Below are 20,280 nucleotides of genomic sequence, written 5' to 3' on the forward strand. Positions count from 1 at the left end.
AATCTATTTCGTGATTTTTACATGAAAGAGTAACATTCTTAAAAACTTTCGCTTACATAATATTAATGATTTATTTAAGATTAGTAGGATAAAAGAAGTTTCATTTTTTATAGAGGAATTTAATGATGCATTTGAAACTCGTTTAATTAATTACATTATTGTTATATGTCGATCGTTCTATAACTGATGCATATCTGATACTAAATATAGCATCTAAATTGTAATACATCTAACTTTAATATGTCACGGGCAGACCCATGACCTGATGGTAATTAATATACAATCCACTTATTCACCCAATTTTTCCTTTACAGCGGCAATGGCTGCGTTACCAATGGCACCGGGCTGTCTCATCTCTGGCTGGCTGATGGAGAAGTTCGGAAGACGCAACGCACACTTCATAGTTAGCGGTCCTTTCCTACTTGGTTGGGTTCTCATCGCGTGCTCGAATAACCTAGCCCTTATGCTCTTAGGAAGGTTCTTTACTGGCCTTTGCGTTGGTTTATTAGGCCCACTCGCGCCTGTGTTCATCAGTGAAACCACAGACCCAAAATATAGAGGTATATTCTTAGCTGGAATATCCCTAGCGATCGCTGTGGGCATTTTCGTATCCCATCTCATTGGTACTTGGGTACATTGGCAATGGACCGCTTTAATATGCTGCATATTCCCAGTATTATCTGTTATTTTACTAACCATGGTCCCAGAAAGTCCTACCTGGTTGATTAACAAGGGAGAAATCGAAGATGGCGTAAAAGCATTCGGATGGTTGAGAGGCTACAGCGATGAAGCTAAAGCCGAGCTGAAAGCAATTTTGGAGAAGAAGAAAGCAGAAGAATGCAAGCCAGTAATGACATTGCAGCAGAAAATCGTTAGTCTTAAAAGCCCGGAGTTAATAAAACCTCTCATGATAATGATCATATTCTTCGTGACTTGCCAGTTCTCTGGTGTAAACGCTGTTGCATTTTACTCTATAGAAATCATTGAAAAAGCTGTAGGCAAAGGTATAGATCACTACTTAGCCATGTTAGTGATTGATTCACTACGCACAGTTATGTCAGTTGTAGCTTGCGTAATTTGCAAGAAGTATGGCCGCAGACCGTTGACGATGATAAGTGGAATATTCACAGCGTTATCCATGGTTGGGCTATCGATGTATTTGTATTTCACGGATGGCAAACAAACGAACATGACTTGGCTGCCATTGACGTGTCTGATGGCGTATATCTGCGCAATATCTATTGGTCTAGTGCCCATTCCTTGGATGATGTGCGGAGAGCTTTTCCCCACTAAAGTAAGAGGCTTGGGATCAGGAATCAGTTCTGCGACAACGTTCGTAGCATTCTTCGTAGTTGTTAAGACTGCTCCAGGCATGATGTCGAATTTCGGTGAAGTTATTACATTCCTCTCATATGGTCTGATAGCACTCCTAGGAACGGGCGTATTATACTTCATCCTACCAGAAACGAAAGGCAAAAGCTTACAGGAAATCGAAGATAAGTTCAAGAAACCAAAAGAAAGTATAGCGTAAATATTGTTAAGTTAAAAGATGCTCAAAGCGCTATAATTATAAATATCTGTGATATTATTATGTTTAGACAAATATTAAAAATATTTTATGTTATTCCTCTTTTATTACTCCTCTCTCTCCTTAATAGTACCTATAATATAATTTGAATAAAACACAGTTAAAATTAAATGAGTTTATTAAATTATTACAAAATGGCACATATTAGTAACAATCAATAAGCATTTTTGTTGATAACAATTAAATGCAAACTGGTACAAACATATAAAAAATAAATATAAAGGGATATTTATTAATACAGAAAAAAAATGTTTTTATCAAAATTTCTTGATTATTAATGACACGTGGTTAAAAAAAATCTTGTTAATGAAAATTTTTTTCGCTCAGAAAAAAAATGCAATGTCGTTTTTGGTCGTTTTTACTTAGATCTAGGCTTCACTAATCTAGACGCTGGCGGGGCGAATTTAGCGAAGCCTTGTTGGTCGAATACTGGTAAGAGGTCCCTCACACGCGCAGACACCGTACCTCCAGTCACCCTGGAAGCATAGACTCTGTGAAAGAAGAATTTTTTCTATAAGGTGAGGGTGCTGTGTGAAAAGCTCTAAATAGGTACGTGTAGGTTTACAAAGTACTCAGAAACTATTGACTGCTTTGTGACTACGAAGTGTGATGTGTGAAAAACGTTAGTTAACACTAAAAGCATCAAAAATATTACATACTAGCTGTGCCCCGCGGTTTATCCGCGTTGCTCTGCTCCTATTGTAGTTAGCGTGATGATTATAGCCTTTCTCGATAAATGGGCTATCTAACATCGAAATAAAATTTCAAATTGAACCAGAAGTTCCTGAGATTAGCGTGTTCAAACAAACAAACTCTTCAGCTTTATAATATTACTATGGATTGGAAAAGTCTCTAACATACTGAGACAAAACATTAGTTAAAACTATAAGTACCTATACAAAACGCAATTTGTAACGCAAAGTACCTAGTTGCTCGTTAAATTATGTCATGAATAATTCCACTGTTTGTTAATGTATCTAATTAATTATAGGTGTATTTAATCAAAGATAGTGTGCTGAAAATAGATACTTAATATAGCATTCAGATTTCAAACGCAAGCTTTTCAGATAAACTCTAGTTTCTAATGATATCCTACTATTTGAAGACGATTTTATACAAATTGATTCTGTTATAGTTTATTTTCATTTAATAAAACACTTTCTACTGATTTTGAATAATTTCAATAGTTAATTAATTATAATTAAATCCAGATTTTTTTATCAAATTTAACTTTATAGCAGTCTTAAAGTATTATCGATAAAACATTTTCAATTTCACTATCATAAAACAAATAGTGGTTCATTTATTGATTATTTTTATCTAGGTACATATCTTAAAATTCAAAATCAATTGTTGTCTAGGGCGACGCACCTACCTAAAGATATCATTTTGAATAACTTCTGAATTCTTAATTTTGCACGCCTCATAAGCGAAGCGTTGAGGTGGGTACTACTGTCACTTCGCGCAAAACATCTGATTTTTCAAACTTAAAATGTCTTTATGTATCATACATTGCACTTGTAAGATAATACATACACACACATATTAAGAAAAAGCACTATTTTTAACATTCATGATATTTTTGATGTCATTTTTGTTATTTAAACTAGTTAAAAAACAGTTTAAAAAAGTTCTGTCTTGGACGTCCGTGTGTCTGTATGTGCGGAGGATTTTCTTGTTAACACGATAGCGACCGAAATACTTTACTAATCGAGTCTTTTTTTTTCTCTTACGCTTGTTAGGGAGCCAGGTGCAAATTTGGTTAACTATTTCCTCTCAAGAGATAATTCGTCAGACGCATGAGAGTATAGTATTATAAAGCCTCGTGAACGTCAGCTGGCGCTCGGTTGGGGGGGTGCCTCCCACGCACATAGGAAAAAAAATACATTCATTCATTCATTTCCTCTCAGCTAAAAATTTGTCAAATTGTAGCTAACCCAATATCTCAACGAAAAAAAATAGTCAGCTGGTTACAACATGGTGTATTATACGTCAGCTGGTGTCTCGAACATGAAAGTTAAATTTAAAGAAAAATTTATTTTCCGTTATTTCCTCTCAAACAAAAATTTACCTGATGATACCTCATATGTAACTGTGGATAAATATATATGTCAGCTGGCTGTATCTTGGTGGAAAAACCGTCAGCTGATACGGGAGGCTACAACCGCTCTTCCCCCCAACCGAGCTCCAGCTGACGTTCACGAGGCTTCATAATACTATACTTTGATGCATTTTACTAATTACCGCTTGAGAGGAACTTGGTCATAAAATCTGCTGCTGGCTCCCGGACCATTGAGTATGCTCAGGAATAGAACCCTTTCATTTTTCAGGGTCTGATTCGATGTGGTTTAATTGTTATTAAATAAACAAAAATAATTATTAAAAAAAATTATGAGGCGTGCACTTTTGGATTTTCCAAACTATTTTCATTTATCGTCATTTCCACATCACATTCACAATATGATTAATTATCTTTGCAAGACAAATAGGTAATCCTTTCGCAAACAGGCAAACGTTGCTAAAATAGCTCTTTTATGTAGATTAAAAGAAGAAAATGGAAAGGAAATTGTATTTACATATTATGTGTAAGCTGCCTGTTATTTTGCGGGTAGATACGCAATAGTGAAATTATCAGTGTTCACTATTGCAATAGTATTATATACCAGCTGTGCCGCCCGGTTTCACCCGCGTACGAACCTGCGTGCATGAATTATTTTGATATTTAACCTTTAATGCGGTAAAGTTTCATCCAAATCTGTCTAGTAGTTTTTACGTGAAAGATTAACAAACATCTTACAAACTTTCGTGTCAGTAACATTACTAGCTTTCCGCCCGTTACTTTGCCTAAAATATATTAAATTGTATACTAAAACCTTCCTCTTGAATCACTCTATCTATGAAAAAAAACGCATCAAAATCCGTTGCGTAGTTTTAAAGATTTAATCATACATAGGAACATAGGGGACAGAGAAAGCCACTATTAGTGCTGGATTAAGCGCTCGCACGGTTCCAGTAAACTAATACCAATAATTACGTGCAGTCGGAAAACGTTAAATAGCGTGATACGTTCAGATCGTGTCCCAGATTTGTGTTCTTGAGGTTTAAGAATCATGGTTATACTATGTAGTGAGTACATTACCTGCTAGGTTTAATCATTTTAGCTGCCTGCGCTGGCGTGCCCAGCTCTGTCGGGAAGTACGTAGCGCCATAGAAGTCCAGACCATTCTGCAGCAGTATATTAGCTTCCTCTATATTGGCGAGGGTCACACGAATCACGCTAGAAGCTTCCTTCGGCACCATGCTGCTCACAAGCTCGCCATCTATTGTGGTGATGGCACGAGGTGACTTCTCCGACGGTTTTGGGGTGGATGTTCCTGTAATATGTCATGTAAAAGTTTACATGTAATGTTTCACACGCTTTTTGGCTTCCCCTGTATGTTTATAAGTAAGTTAAGTAAATATGTAAGTTTCTATGTTTGTTAGTAAACCGACTCCTTCAGACAGGATCAGGATTTGACAGACAGACAAACTTTGAACACTTATCAAGGATCGGTGACAATACAACAATTTCAGGAGATTATCCTAGCGTGTTTTTTAACTAAGGGCCGATTTTTCAATGCTTGGATAAAAGTTATTCGTCGAATAATGTATAAAACTACCATTTTAAAAATGTATTCTAATTGCCCGTATTTGACAGTTTACGTGACATTTTAATATTAGGTATCGTGTAATACTTTATTGGATGGATAAGTTTTATCCAAGCATTGAAAAATCGGCCCTAAGTATATTTATTATTTTTTCAAATTACCACTGATTCGGAAGCTAATTGCTAATCTATGTGCATAATGAATTTGAGGAAAAATCAACAATTTCAACACTAAACGTTCATTTACATCGAGTTATTCAAATGGGAAAAGTGCAAGTAATTGACGTCAATTTTATACGCAAATGCGAAAAAATATAAGGATAATTATTCAAAAACCACAAGTCAGTGGTACCTAATAATCTAAAGATGAAGATGGTGGAAGGAACTTAAAGAGACACGAAAAGTACCAGATATTACTAAATTTAAATTGCAGGTCGCATATTTTTAGTCGATTCATAACCGAACTACCTACTTATATTTACACTGTTTAAAATGAAAAACAGCTCGATGTAGAAAAAGTAAATATAAAAAGAAAAGAATCGGAAACATCGGGAAATATTTTTGAATCAATTCATGAAGCCTAATTTTAAAGAATCATCTAATATTTGATTATAGAGTAATCTCTCTTCTCCACATCAATTTTTTAAAACGTGTAATGTAGGTTTATTTGCAAACGTTGTATTGCCAGGACTATGCCTTATTACTTAGGAATATAAAAAATAAGCTTAAGACATACCTAATTTTATATCGATCAAGCCGGTTCCGATAACAACTGGAGAACTTATGAAGAGAATAGAGAAGTGTTTAATAGCGTTATTGTGTACACTCTACGGGGTAATTTTCGGAAAATTTGAACGTATTTAAAATTTAGGTACCCACATAGTTTTATTACCTACAGCTATTATATAAACTAGGTACCTATCTATATATATATATATATATATATATATATATATATATGCAAATTTAGAAACCTCGGAAATTTGTTTAGAATTTAGATATTAACCTAATTTACATAGTATAGGAAAACTTAGATACAATTACATCAGTCATTCTTCCTTACCTACTAATAAACAAAATCGCTGCATAAGGAAAGGCTGAAAGACTTCAGTTTTCATAGTATATTATATTCTCTTTTAATTTTTCTATTATTTTGTCTGCATTCATTACAAAGATAATAAATCTGAGCACGGAAATACAAACTCTAATTAACATTTACATTATTGTTAACATCTTTAATAAGATCTTTAATTAAAGTAGATTGGACCTATCTCAATATCGGAAAATCTCGAAGTAATTTTCACAATTTTCAAAACGCAACAATGTAGTACAAGGAAAATTATACTGAAATATTTTTTTAATTCACTCATGATTGCTTGTAACGTTGACAATAGAAGGTAATAATTAATAAAATAGCATTAATTGCCTACTTTCTGCATGAACTGATGTCGTAGATTGATCCTTCCGTAACTTACAGCTATTAAAACTCATTATAATTTATAATATCTAGTAAAGGTGGTGTAATTATTTAAATGCAGTTCTATATTATGCAAATGTTAAATATATTTCCCATTTGTTTATTATTTCACGGTATAATGGAAACTAAGACGACGACTAGAAGAATTGATCTGAAGATTTTGTTCTTCATCGTTGTTGATAAAACTACTAGTAGATATGATATAACTAGATTTCCGCCCGCGGCTTCGCCCGCGTTTGCAAAGGAAAACCCGCATAGTTCCCGTTCCCGTGGGATTTCCGGGATAAAAACTATCCTATGTGTTTGTACGGACTATGGTTCGTACACCTGGGATGCTGCTGCTACTAATAAAACTAAGCTTCTAAATAATATGATTTTATTGCTATGCTGTAATGAGTTACATACGTACGCGGCTCGCGACGTTTTAATGTGAACTAACGCTATATGAAAAATGAAAATGCTGTGATATAAAAAAATGATGATTTTGCACTCTGTGCGGTTGCACCGTACATGCTCCCGGGCAACAAGAGTGATGGAAATGAAAGCTATGATAGATATGACGATGAGCTAACCTATTACAAGGTGAAAACAATATTCTTAAAAGCTATTAACAAATGATGCCCGACAATCATCAGATATCGATCTTAAGGCTACACTTTTCTAAAATAGGGAATTGTCTTTTATTGATTCACTGAATGACGCACACACACATTGCTCTGCTTTTTGTTTCACACACGCTTTGCTCTGCTTTTTGTTTTACGCACATTACACTCACACACTTTTCACTAAAACTAACACATGGGTCACTGATGGCACGCTGCGCGCTGGTACGCGGCAGGCGCTCGCGCCGCGGAGGGCGCTCGCCGCCGCCGGCCGCCACGCACACCACAGGCCCGCTGCTGCTGCTATCCCCTGAATGCGCTTCCCAAGAGCTAGCAGGGAGTCGTTGTAGCTTTTTTGCCAGCTCCAAATTTGATCCGGTGTTTATAAAATACTGAATCGGTTGGATTTCGGATACACCTCCGGCTCAATATTTATCTTATAAGTGTGTTGTTTATGTGAATTTATCATGAATATTTAGCTTTAATCTAAGACAATGTATTCGCAATAATATATCTGACACCATTGATAAGGCCTGGTCGCGTGCGCCTCGTTGAATCGAAATGCTGATTCAGTAACATGCGGTCATAGAACTCCAATTGTTTACAATCGTGGCTTATTTGTATAGTACGATGTTACAATGGATATCCTTTTTAAAGTTTCATACAGCTGATGATTTCCAGATGATTGATATAATTAATTATTATTAATAAATTTTGAAGTTTGGTTGCTTATTGGCGTAGTTAATTAATTTCTATCCATCTTCAACTATGTTAATTTATTGAAGAATATAAAATGTTTGTCGACGTTTATTCTTGTTATATTGAAGTTGTTACTGTATAATATTACGTTTGTAGCTGACGTGAGCATTAAAATAAATAATGTTAATTTGAACGCTAGATAATAAGTTTATATGAAATGATTTAATTGGAATGCGCTTTTTTCGGGGTGCTTGCTGGTCATAAGCTGCTGGTATGATTCTGTAGCTTTTGCTGATTTGTTTCTTCTGTGTTAACAGGGAGAATGGACAATTTAATAACCGGTCGCTTGATAATACCCGTCTTAGTTTTTACGCTTACGACTCTGACGTAGCCGTCTGATCCAGGATGTAATTCAATCACACGACCCAACGCCCATTTTCCTGGTGGTAGAAGAGCGTCATGTATGATCACGATGTCGTTCAACTTGATATTAGGCTTTGATGTTTTCCACTTGCTTCTGGCTGATAATGACGTTAAATATTCAGCTCGCCACCGTTTCCAAATATCACTAAATATTTTTTGCGTCAATTGCCATCTCGTTCTCTCGTCTCTCTCAGTTTCTATGATTGTTAAAATTGGACCGCTCGCTAAAAAGTGGGAAGGTGTGAGATATGCTAAGTCATCAGGATCTTCAGATAGAGGAGATAGGGGTCTCGAATTGAGACAGGCTTCTAACTGATAAAGTAGAGTGGCGAACTCTTCGTACGTAAGCTTTTGATCGCCTAGGACTCTACGTAAATGATATTTTAGGCTTTTAACCGCTGCTTCCCAAAGTCCTCCCGCGCTAGGCCAGGAAGGTGCATTGAAGTGCCACTCGATTTGCATCTCGCTAATTTCCGTGAAAAAATCCTGTGTTAAAATAGATTGCTGGTCAATAAACGCATTCGCTAAAATTTTGCTGGCTCCTACGAAATTCGTTCCGTTGTCACTGTATAGGTGACGAGGAGTTCCCCTTCTTGCTGCTAATCTACGTAACGCTGCTAAAAAAGTAGATGATGATAAGTCTGATACTAACTCTAAGTGAACCGCTTTTGTGACCATACAGATAAATACGGCCACATATCCTTTGCTTGTTTTGATACCGCGACCCTTGCTTGACTTCACGTCTACATGTCCCGTGAAGTCAACCCCCGTGTGGTAAAACGGTCTTGTAGGGTTCGTTCTTGCTCCGGGTAAATCTCCCATTATTTGTAGTTGTTTTACCGAGCTGTGTCGCTTGCATATTACACAATTATATAAACGTTTCTTAACCGCTCTGTTTCCGCCGAGTATCCAATATCGCTGACGTAGCCAAGAGTTCGTCAACCTCGCTCCACCGTGGAATGTTGACTTATGTGCTAAATCAATTAATAAATTTGTAAGATGACTGCTCTGTGGTATTATGTAGGGATGTTTCATGTTATATGAGATGTTGCTGTTTTTTAGACGACCTCCAACTCTTAATAAACCTTCTTCGTCTAGAAATGGATTAAGACATAATAACTTGCTCTTTGAATCAACTCTACTTAAGCTATTTAAATCATTTATTTCTTGACGAAATTCTAAATATTGTATAGCTTTTATAATTTTTAATTGTGAATTTTGCAACTCTTGTATAGTAAGATAATTTTGTTTAGTTACGGACGAGAATATTCGCAATATCCATGCTAGTACTCGTGACCCATATGTAAAACTGCTGTATTTGTCTATAAAATTGCTAATAAAGTTCGCTGAAATATTATTATTCTTCGTAACTACGTTTGATAACATTTTCTTTGCTTCTAATTTAGTATCATACGTTAATTGTTGCTGATGTTTAATATCACTGAGTAGCCAGGTGGGCCCTTTCCACCATAGGTCATGTTTTCCTAAAAGCGCGATGCTCATGCCACGGCTAGCACAATCTGCGGGATTATCGCTGGACTTAACATAACGCCAAGTCTGTGGTGGTAAAGTTGTTGTTATTTTAATCACTCTGTTTGCGACGAAAGGCTTCCAGCGGCTGGGCTTGCCCTGTAGCCATCCAAGTACAGCTGTTGAGTCACACCACGCAAACGTTTTTACATCGCGATCGCTTAAACTTTGCTTGACCTTTATCATAAGTTTCGAGAGCAAGACTGCACCGCTTAACTCTAGTCTCGGTAACGATACGTCGGTCTTTGACGAAGGGCTAGTTTTGCTGACGGGGACAAGTTTCGTTTTAGCGGCTAACAGTGTTATGTGCGTTTGATCGTTACGCACTATCCGTGCATATACTACGCATGCATATGCCTTCAACGACGCATCGCAAAAACCGTGTAATTCAATGCAATCGTCTCTCCCGCTACAAATCCATCTCGGGATTTCGATATTTCCAATATTCTCTATGTCTGCTCTTAATTTTCGCCATTCAAGGTTAATCTTGTCTGGTATGACGTCATCCCAATTTAAATTAGTTAACCATACGCTTTGAAATAATAGTTTTAGTTGAACTACTGCTGGTGCCAACCAACCAAGAGGATCGAATATCTTTGATATTTCTCCTAGTAGTTCTCGTTTCGTAGGCTGTAAATCGGATTGCGGAGATAGTTTGCACATAAACTTAAAATTGTCATCTCGTGCATTCCAACTAAGACCGAGTGCTTTCGTTGATTCCTGATGCTTAAAACTGTACGTATCGCTTGCTAGGTTTTCTGCTTTATCAACGTCTTCTAATAATGATGACTCATTCGCTGACCATTTGCGGAGATTAAATCCTCCCGATTTGAGTAAATCGATGAGATCTCTTTGCAATTGCTTCGCTGATATGATGTCAAATGCACCGCTAAGAAGATCATCCATGTAAAATTGTTCTTCTAACACCCTCGCTGCTATCGGGTAACGGTTGCATTCGTCCTTGGCTAACTGCTTGAGCGTCATCATTGCTAAAAAGGGCGCTGCTTTTGTACCATACGTAACAGTGGACAAAGTATATTCTCTGAGTGGTTGATTCGGATTTTCGCGCCAAACTATTTGCTGATAACGTTGATCTTGCTTTGAAATTAAAATCTGTCGAAACATTTTTTCGATATCTGCTATAAATGCGTAATGGTTAGGGAGCCAGGAACAGATTTTATGACCAAGTTCCTCTCAAGCGGTAATCAGTAAAATGCATCAAAGTATAGTATTATGAAGCCTCGTGAACGTCAGCTGGAGCTCGGTTGGGGGGAAGAGCGGTTGTAGCCTCCCGTATCAGCTGACGGTTTTTTCACCAAGATACAGCCAGCTGACCTATATATTTATCCACAGTTACATATAAGCTATCATCAGGTAAATTTTTGTTTGGGAGGAAATCACGGAAAATAAATTTTTCTTTAAATTTAACTTTCATGTTCAAGACACCAGCTGACGTATAATACACCATGTTGTAACCAGCTGATTATTTTTTTTCGTTGAGATATTGGGTTAGCTACAATTTGACAAATTTTTAGCTGAGAGGAAATGAATGAATGAATGTATTTTTTTTCCTACATGCGTGGGAGGCTACAACTGCTCACCCCCCCATCCGAGCGCCAGCTGACGTTCACGAGGCTTTATAATACTATACTCTGAGGCGTCTGACGAATTATCTCTTGAGAGGAAATAATGAACCAAATTTGCACCTGGCTCCCGTACCATAAGGATATTGTCTCCAATTTAATATTAATAATAAAATATCCTGCTGTAAATTCGGACCTCTATACATGACGTCATTAAGGCTTACACCCGTCGATGTTTTTTCGGATGCATTAAATACAACTCGTAATGACGTAGTACTCGAATCGGCTCGATGTACACCGTGGTGCGGCATGTAGTAGGCAGGTTTCATGTTACGCGCTATTGTTAAGTGCATGTGACCCAATTCTTTGTATTCGTTTATGAATGATTTATATTTATTGAATAAATTGTCGTCTTTTTGTAGCTTACGTTCTAATTGATAAAATTGAGCGCATGCCTTTGTTTTTGATAATCCTAGCTTTTCATCTGCGTCTGGATGTAAAGGGAGACGAACAACGTATTTTCCATCTGATTGACGAGTTGTTGTTGATTTATATTGCTGAATACATTGATAATCCTCTTGTGATATATCTATGTTTTCGTTAATGTCTTCGATTGACCAAAATTTTTGAAGGCTATCCACGTCGACCATTACAACGTTACATTGGTATGACTTTACGTTGCCGCATAAAATCCACCCAAGGCGTGTTTGCTGCGCTACAGGAATAGATTCGCTTTGCTTAATAATTCCCTCCATGATAATAGATGAATAGACATCGGCACCTAACAATAAGTCAACTGGTCGGCGTCGATAAAACTCTGGATCGGCTAGCTGTATGTCGTTAATAAATGACCACGCTGGTTTGCTGAATGATTTGTTTGGTAGATTGTTCACCGCATGATTCATTATAAAAACTCCTGTATTTAATGAATAATCGCTGTATTGAGAAAATATTTGTATGTTCATAAAGCCTTTACACGTGTTCTCTTTCGCGCCTAAACCTAAAATCACTCCCTTACAATGCTGACGCGGCAGACCAAGTCTCTGGGCTGCATTTTCGGTTATAAGGGAAGTCTGTGATCCTTGATCTATGAGAGCACGCATGATTAATGATGTACCATCTGCAGCTTGAACGGTAACTTGAGCTGTTGCTAATAAAATTTCCTGCGTATCATCCAGAGACACGTGAGAGCTGTTATTCGGTTGTTTTTCGGGGCTTGTTGTGCTGGCTGTATTTTGGGATGTCCGCTGTGCGAACGCTTCATGAACCAAAGTATGATGGTTTTCATTGCATACTCGGCATCTTTTAGTGGAAAAACACTTATTACCATTATGATTATATAGACAATTTTGACATAGCTGCAACCTCGTAATTGCTTGTAATTGCAGTTTAGGTTGAGATTCGGCGAATTTGTTGCAATATATTATTGCATGATTATTGTTGCATATTGGACAATTTTGCGTTGTGTAATTGATACCTTTTCCGTTTTGCGATGATTTATTATAGTTGCTAGCGAATGATTTAAATAAATGCGATTTCTGGAATGCTTTAGGATATGCTGCTGGTGTTGGTTTTTGAGGGTGCTGGAATGTTTTAGGTGGATCTTGCTTGCGCTTAGATGATTCTAATGCAGTAAATTTCATCTCGAGGAAACTTAGAAATTCTTGCAGTGTCGGTAGCTCTCTAGGATTTTTCAATGACTCGATGTAATCGTTATGAGTGTCGGTATCTAATTTAAGCGCTAAGATATGAACGATCATCGGGTCCCACGTGCTTGTATCAACACCAAGGTTTTTGATGGCATTCAGGCATTCCTTTGTCGCGTCGTGCATGTTTTTAATTAGTGTTAGCGATTGCTGCTGCATGTTGGGTAGGCCTAAAATAATATTAATATGAGATGTAAAAATAAGCTTTTTATTCTCGTACCTGTGATTTAATATTTCCCAACAGGAAGTATAATTTTGTGAGCTTATAGATAAATGCTGTATGAGGCGTTCTGCCTCGCCTTTGATCTTACTTTTCAGATACTGCATTTTTTGTGAATTTGATAAGGAAGGATTAAGATGAACAGCTTCGTTGAATAGATTTTTAAAAGATACCCATTGCTGATAGTTTCCACTGAAGATTGGAATTTCAACCTTTGGTGTTATATTTTCTCTGTGAGAGACTGACCAGAGCTTTGTGTTTATCGCTTCTTTAAGGTTATTGAAAATGCTTTCGTGGCGAGTGAAAGAATTCTCATATTCAACGTCTTCCCCGTCCAAAATGCTGTCGATTTCCCAATGAAGGGAGTCAATAACGCTCCATCGAGAATTTAACTGTTGAAGGGCATCCTCGAATTTCCACTTAGTGCATATTTTTTCAACATCAATACTTGTTACAGTTTTTTTAAAAGCCTTAAAGTTAATTGTTTGTTTATGGAATAATTCATCAAGTTTGCTCGATGTACCTTGCGATTTAAATGATGGCTGAGGATTTAAATCCTGTTGCTGCTTGCTTGTTCCCGGCTGAGACAATAAGCCAGGTGTTGCAGGTGTTATAGGGCTTTCCTTGCTTTCCGCTGGCAAGTGCCGCATAATGTAAGAACGGGTTTCATGATAATAATCGGCCGTTCGCTTATAAATATTGTTGCTAAAATATTCATGCGATTTATCGTCATATTCACATATTTTAATATGATTGCATTGAAATTCTTGCCAGTAAGAATCTAACACACTTAATCGCTTATTAATATGAGCCGGGGTCTTGCGTTCGACACCGTCTTTCTTAAAATTGATTTGGAGCTTTTCCATCGCTCCGATGATCATGTTTTGGTTAGCTACTAGATCTTCCATGATGAAAATGCTACTTCGCTTCGATAGATAGTATAGGTAAAAAGCTGTGGACTCACCGCTGCTGCTGGAACTTACGTGGCAGTTCCCACTACACGAGGTATGATTTATCACACGCGAATGGGTCCTGCTTACGGTTAAGCTCGAAGGACCATAAAGATGTACGGACTATGGTTCGTACACCTGGGATGCTGCTGCTACTAATAAAACTAAGCTTCTAAATAATATGATTTTATTGCTATGCTGTAATGAGTTACATACGTACGCGGCTCGCGACGTTTTAATGTGAACTAACGCTATATGAAAAATGAAAATGCTGTGATATAAAAAAATGATGATTTTGCACTCTGTGCGGTTGCACCGTACAGTGTTAATCCAAGTTACCCTCTATATGTGTGCTAAATTTCATTGTAATCGGTTCAGTAGTTTTTACGTGAAAGAGTAACAAACATCCATACATCCATACATCCTTACAAACTTTCGCCTTTATAATATAAATATAGATATAATGTGTAGTTTCAACTAAAAACTTTATTTGTCTTTTATAAATTATAATACACTAAAAGAGCGGGCAACTCATTAGATAGGTTGCCTGATGAGGTAGAAGCATTCACAACGATAGCAGTATTATGAAGCTTTAACCGTCTTTCTAAAATGCATCTTCACAAAATAAAAACAAAACTGCTCTAGTAATTAAGAACCAAACATATACCCGTATTCCCTTCTCTCGGTGAGCCAGCATAGTGCAAACGTACAACTTCTACCACCGAAGTGTATTTGTACAGAGCGTGGCGGACATCCTCCTCCGGGATCTCATCCGGGATGTCGTAGACGTAGATCGTGAACGTTTTTTGTGGCCGGCAAGGTATGGCGATCTGGAAGAAGGGAGTTTATTTTGAATTGAATAATTCTTAAAGTTCTGTGCTAAGCAATTTTAGAGTGAGTATACTTAGTAAATACTTACTACATAGAAATATATAATTGTTATGTGTCGTAAAAAATTTTCAGACTGCAAAATATATGCTCGGTAGAGCTAAGTTTAAAAAAAATACTATGTCGATGAAATTACAATAGGAGCACTTTTGCTATCTCTTTATGTTAAATTAAGTCAAAACTTTTGCTTTTATTAATAAGATTACAGAATATATTTTCTTAATTTCTACATTATATGTGATATTAGTAGAGCCATTTCATGTAACAAGAGTGAATTTCACTGAGTAATTTTTTTAAGGTACTCACATTCGCATACCTTTAGTACCTGCCATTGTATCAAAACCAAAAGTAATAGCAATTTACGATGAAGGGCGAAGAGATTCAAACAATATTTTCACAATTTACCAATCAAAGTTTACCTAATGAAGTACATAAGCATGGAAGTAACATTCATACGTAAAGAGATAAATTACCTTTCTATAAAACCTCGATCCGGTAACCTTGTGGAAGCCCTTCTTAAAGACCATCTGGTAGTCATCCACACTGGAGAACTTAAACAATATTCCCGTAGCTGTTTTCGTCAGCGAGAAGCATCCTTTGAACTCCATTTTTTCGCAAATTGTCGATGCCTTTTCCATACTCAGGCCGTGGGATGGAGTGAGAAGAAAAGCGCCCTTTGTGAGAAAGTGTTCTGAGTCGGATATATCTGACTCGCTCTCTCCGCCCTTCATCATTGTGTGGATTTGTTCCTTCCACAAGTATTGGTCTGACATCTGGAGACAATGGTTACTATGTAATTGAATATGAAATAATTGTTTTGAACTGATTGTCTTAAATTCTTAGTTTACATAATTTCAAGACATGGAGTTGTAAAAATGATGGTTTCCGTTAATTGGGATAGATCACGTCCTTTACTAAAAAACTAATCTGTATATTCATTAAAAAAAAACATGAAAACAGTGTGACCGATTTTGATTTATTGCTATTGGAAAAAACTTCATTGCAAGAGACTTGCTTTTATTAATTTTCTCACCTATGTAAAGTTTAACTCTACATGATTGAGTAAAGTTTGTTGAAGGTACTTCGTTATAAAATTAGAAGGTAAAAAACGCGGCAAAATATACAAGTTTAAAGTGGCAGCCACAGATATAATATTTATTCGGCAAAAATTTTATAACATAAATTTTAATTTATTTTCTTCTTATTACAATACCAAGAAAGCATTTTCTTCGAACACCCTTTACCTTATAAAGCATATTTCGTAACCATTCACTAGAAAATACTACGACCTCGACATACCCATTTTTATAGATAATCATTCATAAAATTGTTTCTTCAGAAAGCATCTAATATGAATACAATAGTGAATGATCGTTACGGTTCATCTGCGCCTGCGCATGTCGCTGTACTTAATTAGAGTATTGTCTTCGACAATTTGTTGTATAGATCGATTATTTTTTGAAGTTTTAATGACCATATTGTTATATTTTTTTTATTACAAGCTGGTTGATACCATAGTATAAAGAGACAAATCACAAATCTGTCTTCCAACAATAAGTCAAACAATAAGTAATAATTACCTATCTGCCTTTTAGACTGTTATAATATCTTATTATTCATCTCTGTATGCATCCATTATTTTTAAGATAATATTCCAGACTGTTCTATTATCTGAAAATTTTCTATTAAATAATGAGAGAAAATAATATTTAATATCAATGAAAAAGATTGTATATTTACAATTAGATCGATACAAGAATCGATATCATATTGCAACAGTTATGTACTGACTTAATCATTGTAAAATTTCTATAAAATGGAAGTAAAATAAAAAAAATAAATAAAAATATTTTTCTTTCCATTCACAAGAAATTTCGAACTGAAACAAAGCCTGGGAAAATAGATTAAAATTATACTATATCAAATAATTAGAATAGCTTGTAGGCGGACAAGATAAATGGCACTAATCACTATTTGATATAAATTGGATACAGATGTCGAATTAAATTTCCAAATATGGAGTCATGAATTGACACTGTAATTGGCTAATTTAACAATTAAACAAGGCCACAACGAAGAAGTAGTAATTCTTAACTCCTTTTAGGTTTTATTGGCAATTATTTTGATAGTACCAAATGCTCGATTTTTGTTTGGTACTGTGAGAACTGAAGTTAATAGGTATTAAGATGATGTTATTAAGATGAAGGTAAGAGGGTGTATGTTCAATTCTGCTTCGACACTATTTGAGAACAAATTATAATGAACAAAGTTTCTTTTATTTAAAAAATTTATACAAAATCAACTTCCATAAATCCATAAAATATATGTTGGATTATGGCTCGTACCCTGATAGGAGGCTCGTGTCCCAGCAGTGGGAACGTATATGGGCTGATGATGATGATGATATTATGTTTAAGTTACAACAGTAAAAGCATCAATGATAATATTGTTCATTCGATTTATTTAGTGAATTAATCATTAAAATATTTCTATGATTTTTTCATTTATTTTAGAAATATCTAAATAACAACAAATTAAGCAAGATACGAATAACAGCTTCCAAATTCCAAACTAACAAGCGAAAGATACAAAAAAAAGCCTAGTCTTTCTTCTTATCTAATCACAGAGCTTTTGTTAAAAAAGCTTAAAAGAAAAAAGTCTATCATTTGTTACTTCAGAGCTTTTAATACGATCAATCATATAATGACTAAATGAGTCAGAATCTTGTATTTAGTTTGCATAGAAAAACTTGGAAAAATTGGAAAAAATATCATGTAAGTATCATTTGAATGCTATAAAACTGACTATAGTTAAGACTCTTTTCAAATTCAAATTATTTGCAATAATGTAGTTAAGTAGTTACAAATTATAGATGCTTTAATTAGGTACAATATTTTGTGGCTAATACATTCTACCCATCGATTGGGATTTGGGTGTGCAAATATTAAAATAGAAAGTTAATTATTATTGAAATGTACACACAATTCAATTTTCACAATTACACGATTAAAACAACAATTTCTTATTGTTAATGCACTTACCGAACCGCGCTTCTCCGAATTTTTAACCTTCTCGTCTTCCTGCCTATGTTCGGTGTCCGACGCACCTTCTGCTAAGGACATGGTCTTCGGACTGAGAGGAACAAGCGCCAGCGACTGCTTTTGCTCCAGTGACCGCGATCAACCGTGGCACCGCGCCTTAAAGCTCGGAGCCATGGAGTCGCTATTATTTTATCGTGGGTGGAATATATGGGTTTAATTTACTTGTATTTTAGTTTTAGGAAGTGCTAAATATGGTAAGGTTTTTTCATGAGTTCTGAAATCACGTGTTGCTAAATTTAGTGTGATAATATTGTAGGTATCAATGGTTAGTTGATATTTTACAGATTATTGGTAGCTACATATATTTTTATCAATTTCAATTTAAATAAAGATAGAATACAAAAATTTCTTGTATTTGAATATCAATATACTGATTATAATACAACAGATACTGTTTTATAATCAAAAGTTACATACGATTAATGTGTTCGTACAAGTCCTGTACGTATTTTTTACGTAGGTACCTCCTACGTATTATCTCAGTACATATTTACCTACCTATATAACATTTTACACGAATTTATTACGTCTGGAGCTAGGCGTAAGTGCAAACCTGCATTATATCCTTTTTAGCTAGGATAAGCTGATAGGTAAACAAAATGTAGGAAACAAAGCCAAATGTAGGAAATTCCTACATTTGGCTTTTACTACACATCATCATATACATCCTACCGTAGGATCAGTGAAGTACTTTGATTTCATTTTTGTTTCTTATCTAGTTATTCTCAATCGATTCCTTTTCGGTATGAAGATGGATCTATCTATCCATCTATAATATTATATTTAGATAATTCTGCATTAACGACTTGAATTTAACATATCTGACATCTCCATTATTGGGCAAATTGAATAGGTACTATTTTTATACCTTTCTATTAATTATATACGAGTACAACAAATGAGATTAAGGACAAAATATATATAATAAATAAAGAAGCGAAGGTCGACTCTATACATTTTCAACAAATTTTTATTACAGGAAATCTGTAAGACTCATCCATTATCTAACGGGATCATTTATCTAGGAATCGACATGCTAGAATGTTAAATTAATTTTTTTTAGATATACGTTACTTTAATGTAGAACTGTAGAAATATAACCATATTATCCAATTGCAGTTTTCGTGATTAAAATGCGCGATTACTGACTACGAAAATCTTTATAACGAAACAGGTCTTACTTCAATATTTTTAAATCTATTTATTTATTTGCAAAATATCATCTATCAAGTCCTTTTTACCCGGTACCTTTGCAAAATATTAATAAATATTTAATATAAAATAAGTCGAAATTTGTGTTTTATTACGTCGTATGTAGTTACTAGTTACTATAGTAGGTACTTTCTCACGCAAAATACATGCTTTATATTATATAATTTATATTTATCTGAGATAAAATTGACTTGATGAAGGAAGCAAACAAAAGAAAAACTGATAAAGCAAATGTGTGCGTATACCGTGTTAGATTTTACACTTTACAGTACCTATTTATTTATGTGTAAAACTACTCACTAGTTGTAACTTTTAGGTAATGTAAATATCCCACTAGCTCTCCGACCGCGGCGGGCCCGCTTGGTCTAAAGCTTATCAAATTATACTACAAAAACCTTCCTATAAAGAACTCTATCTCTTACAAAAACCCCATCAAAATCTGTTTCGTAATTTTAAAGATCTAAGCATACAGAAGAAAGCGACGTTGTTTTATTCCATGTAGTGATTTCTCCATCATTTTCATTGATGGTCTGCAGCTGCTCCTGTTGGTTATAACTTATAACCAATATATTCTATAGAATATCTAATATTGGGTACATCATATTATCCTACAAGCTTTTCGCTCTTGGTTTCGCAAGCGTTATCAAAGGATCTG

At 35.4% G+C, this 20,280-nt stretch overlaps 2 protein-coding genes across 5 annotated transcripts in view; one reads left to right on the top strand and one right to left on the bottom strand.

Annotated features, from left to right (window-relative positions):
* LOC149477752 (trehalose transporter 1-like protein) overlaps positions 1-1,624 on the top strand; it is a 71,321-nt gene extending 69,697 nt beyond the window's left edge. For all 3 annotated transcript variants that reach the window (XM_089710362.1, XM_089710361.1, XM_089710363.1), the window contains exon 4: positions 315-1,624. In XM_089710362.1, the coding sequence (XP_089566488.1) occupies positions 315-1,531 (1,217 nt within the window). In that variant the 3' untranslated portion in view covers positions 1,532-1,624. The remainder of the gene's footprint in view (positions 1-314) is intronic.
* A 213-nt stretch (positions 1,625-1,837) lies between these two features.
* LOC149477754 (uncharacterized) lies at positions 1,838-18,492 on the bottom strand. 2 transcript variants are annotated; one of them, XM_089710379.1, is made up of 5 exons: positions 18,354-18,492; positions 15,786-16,085; positions 15,092-15,254; positions 4,728-4,962; positions 1,838-2,064 (listed from the first exon to the last, which is right to left on the bottom strand). In XM_089710379.1, exons 1-5 carry the CDS (start codon positions 18,432-18,434, stop codon positions 1,947-1,949), a joined length of 897 nt encoding a protein of 298 aa, XP_089566505.1. In that variant the 5' UTR covers positions 18,435-18,492; the 3' UTR covers positions 1,838-1,946. The 2 variants fall into 2 exon arrangements, with proteins under 2 accessions (XP_089566505.1, XP_089566504.1); XM_089710378.1 differs by having other exon boundaries at positions 1,838-2,079.
* Between the last annotated feature and the right edge of the window lie 1,788 nt (positions 18,493-20,280).

This window comes from Colias philodice, chromosome 24 (assembly GCF_061535455.1).
Source record: "Colias philodice isolate Cphi_HAF_F1 chromosome 24, ilColPhil1 Martin Lab GWU primary, whole genome shotgun sequence".
In the NCBI taxonomy this organism is placed as follows: Eukaryota; Metazoa; Arthropoda; class Insecta; order Lepidoptera; family Pieridae; genus Colias; species Colias philodice.

Coding starts and splice junctions, on each gene's coding strand:
- LOC149477754 (XM_089710378.1), bottom strand. CDS start 18,434: ATGTCCTTAGCAGAAGGTGCGTCGGACACCGAACATAGGCAGGAAGAC. Junction 16,086..18,353: donor ATTCGGAGAAGCGCGGTTCG/GTAAGTGCATTA, acceptor CATTGTCTCCAG/ATGTCAGACCAATACTTGTG. Junction 15,255..15,785: donor GATCGAGGTTTTATAGAAAG/GTAATTTATCTC, acceptor CCCTTCTTCCAG/ATCGCCATACCTTGCCGGCC.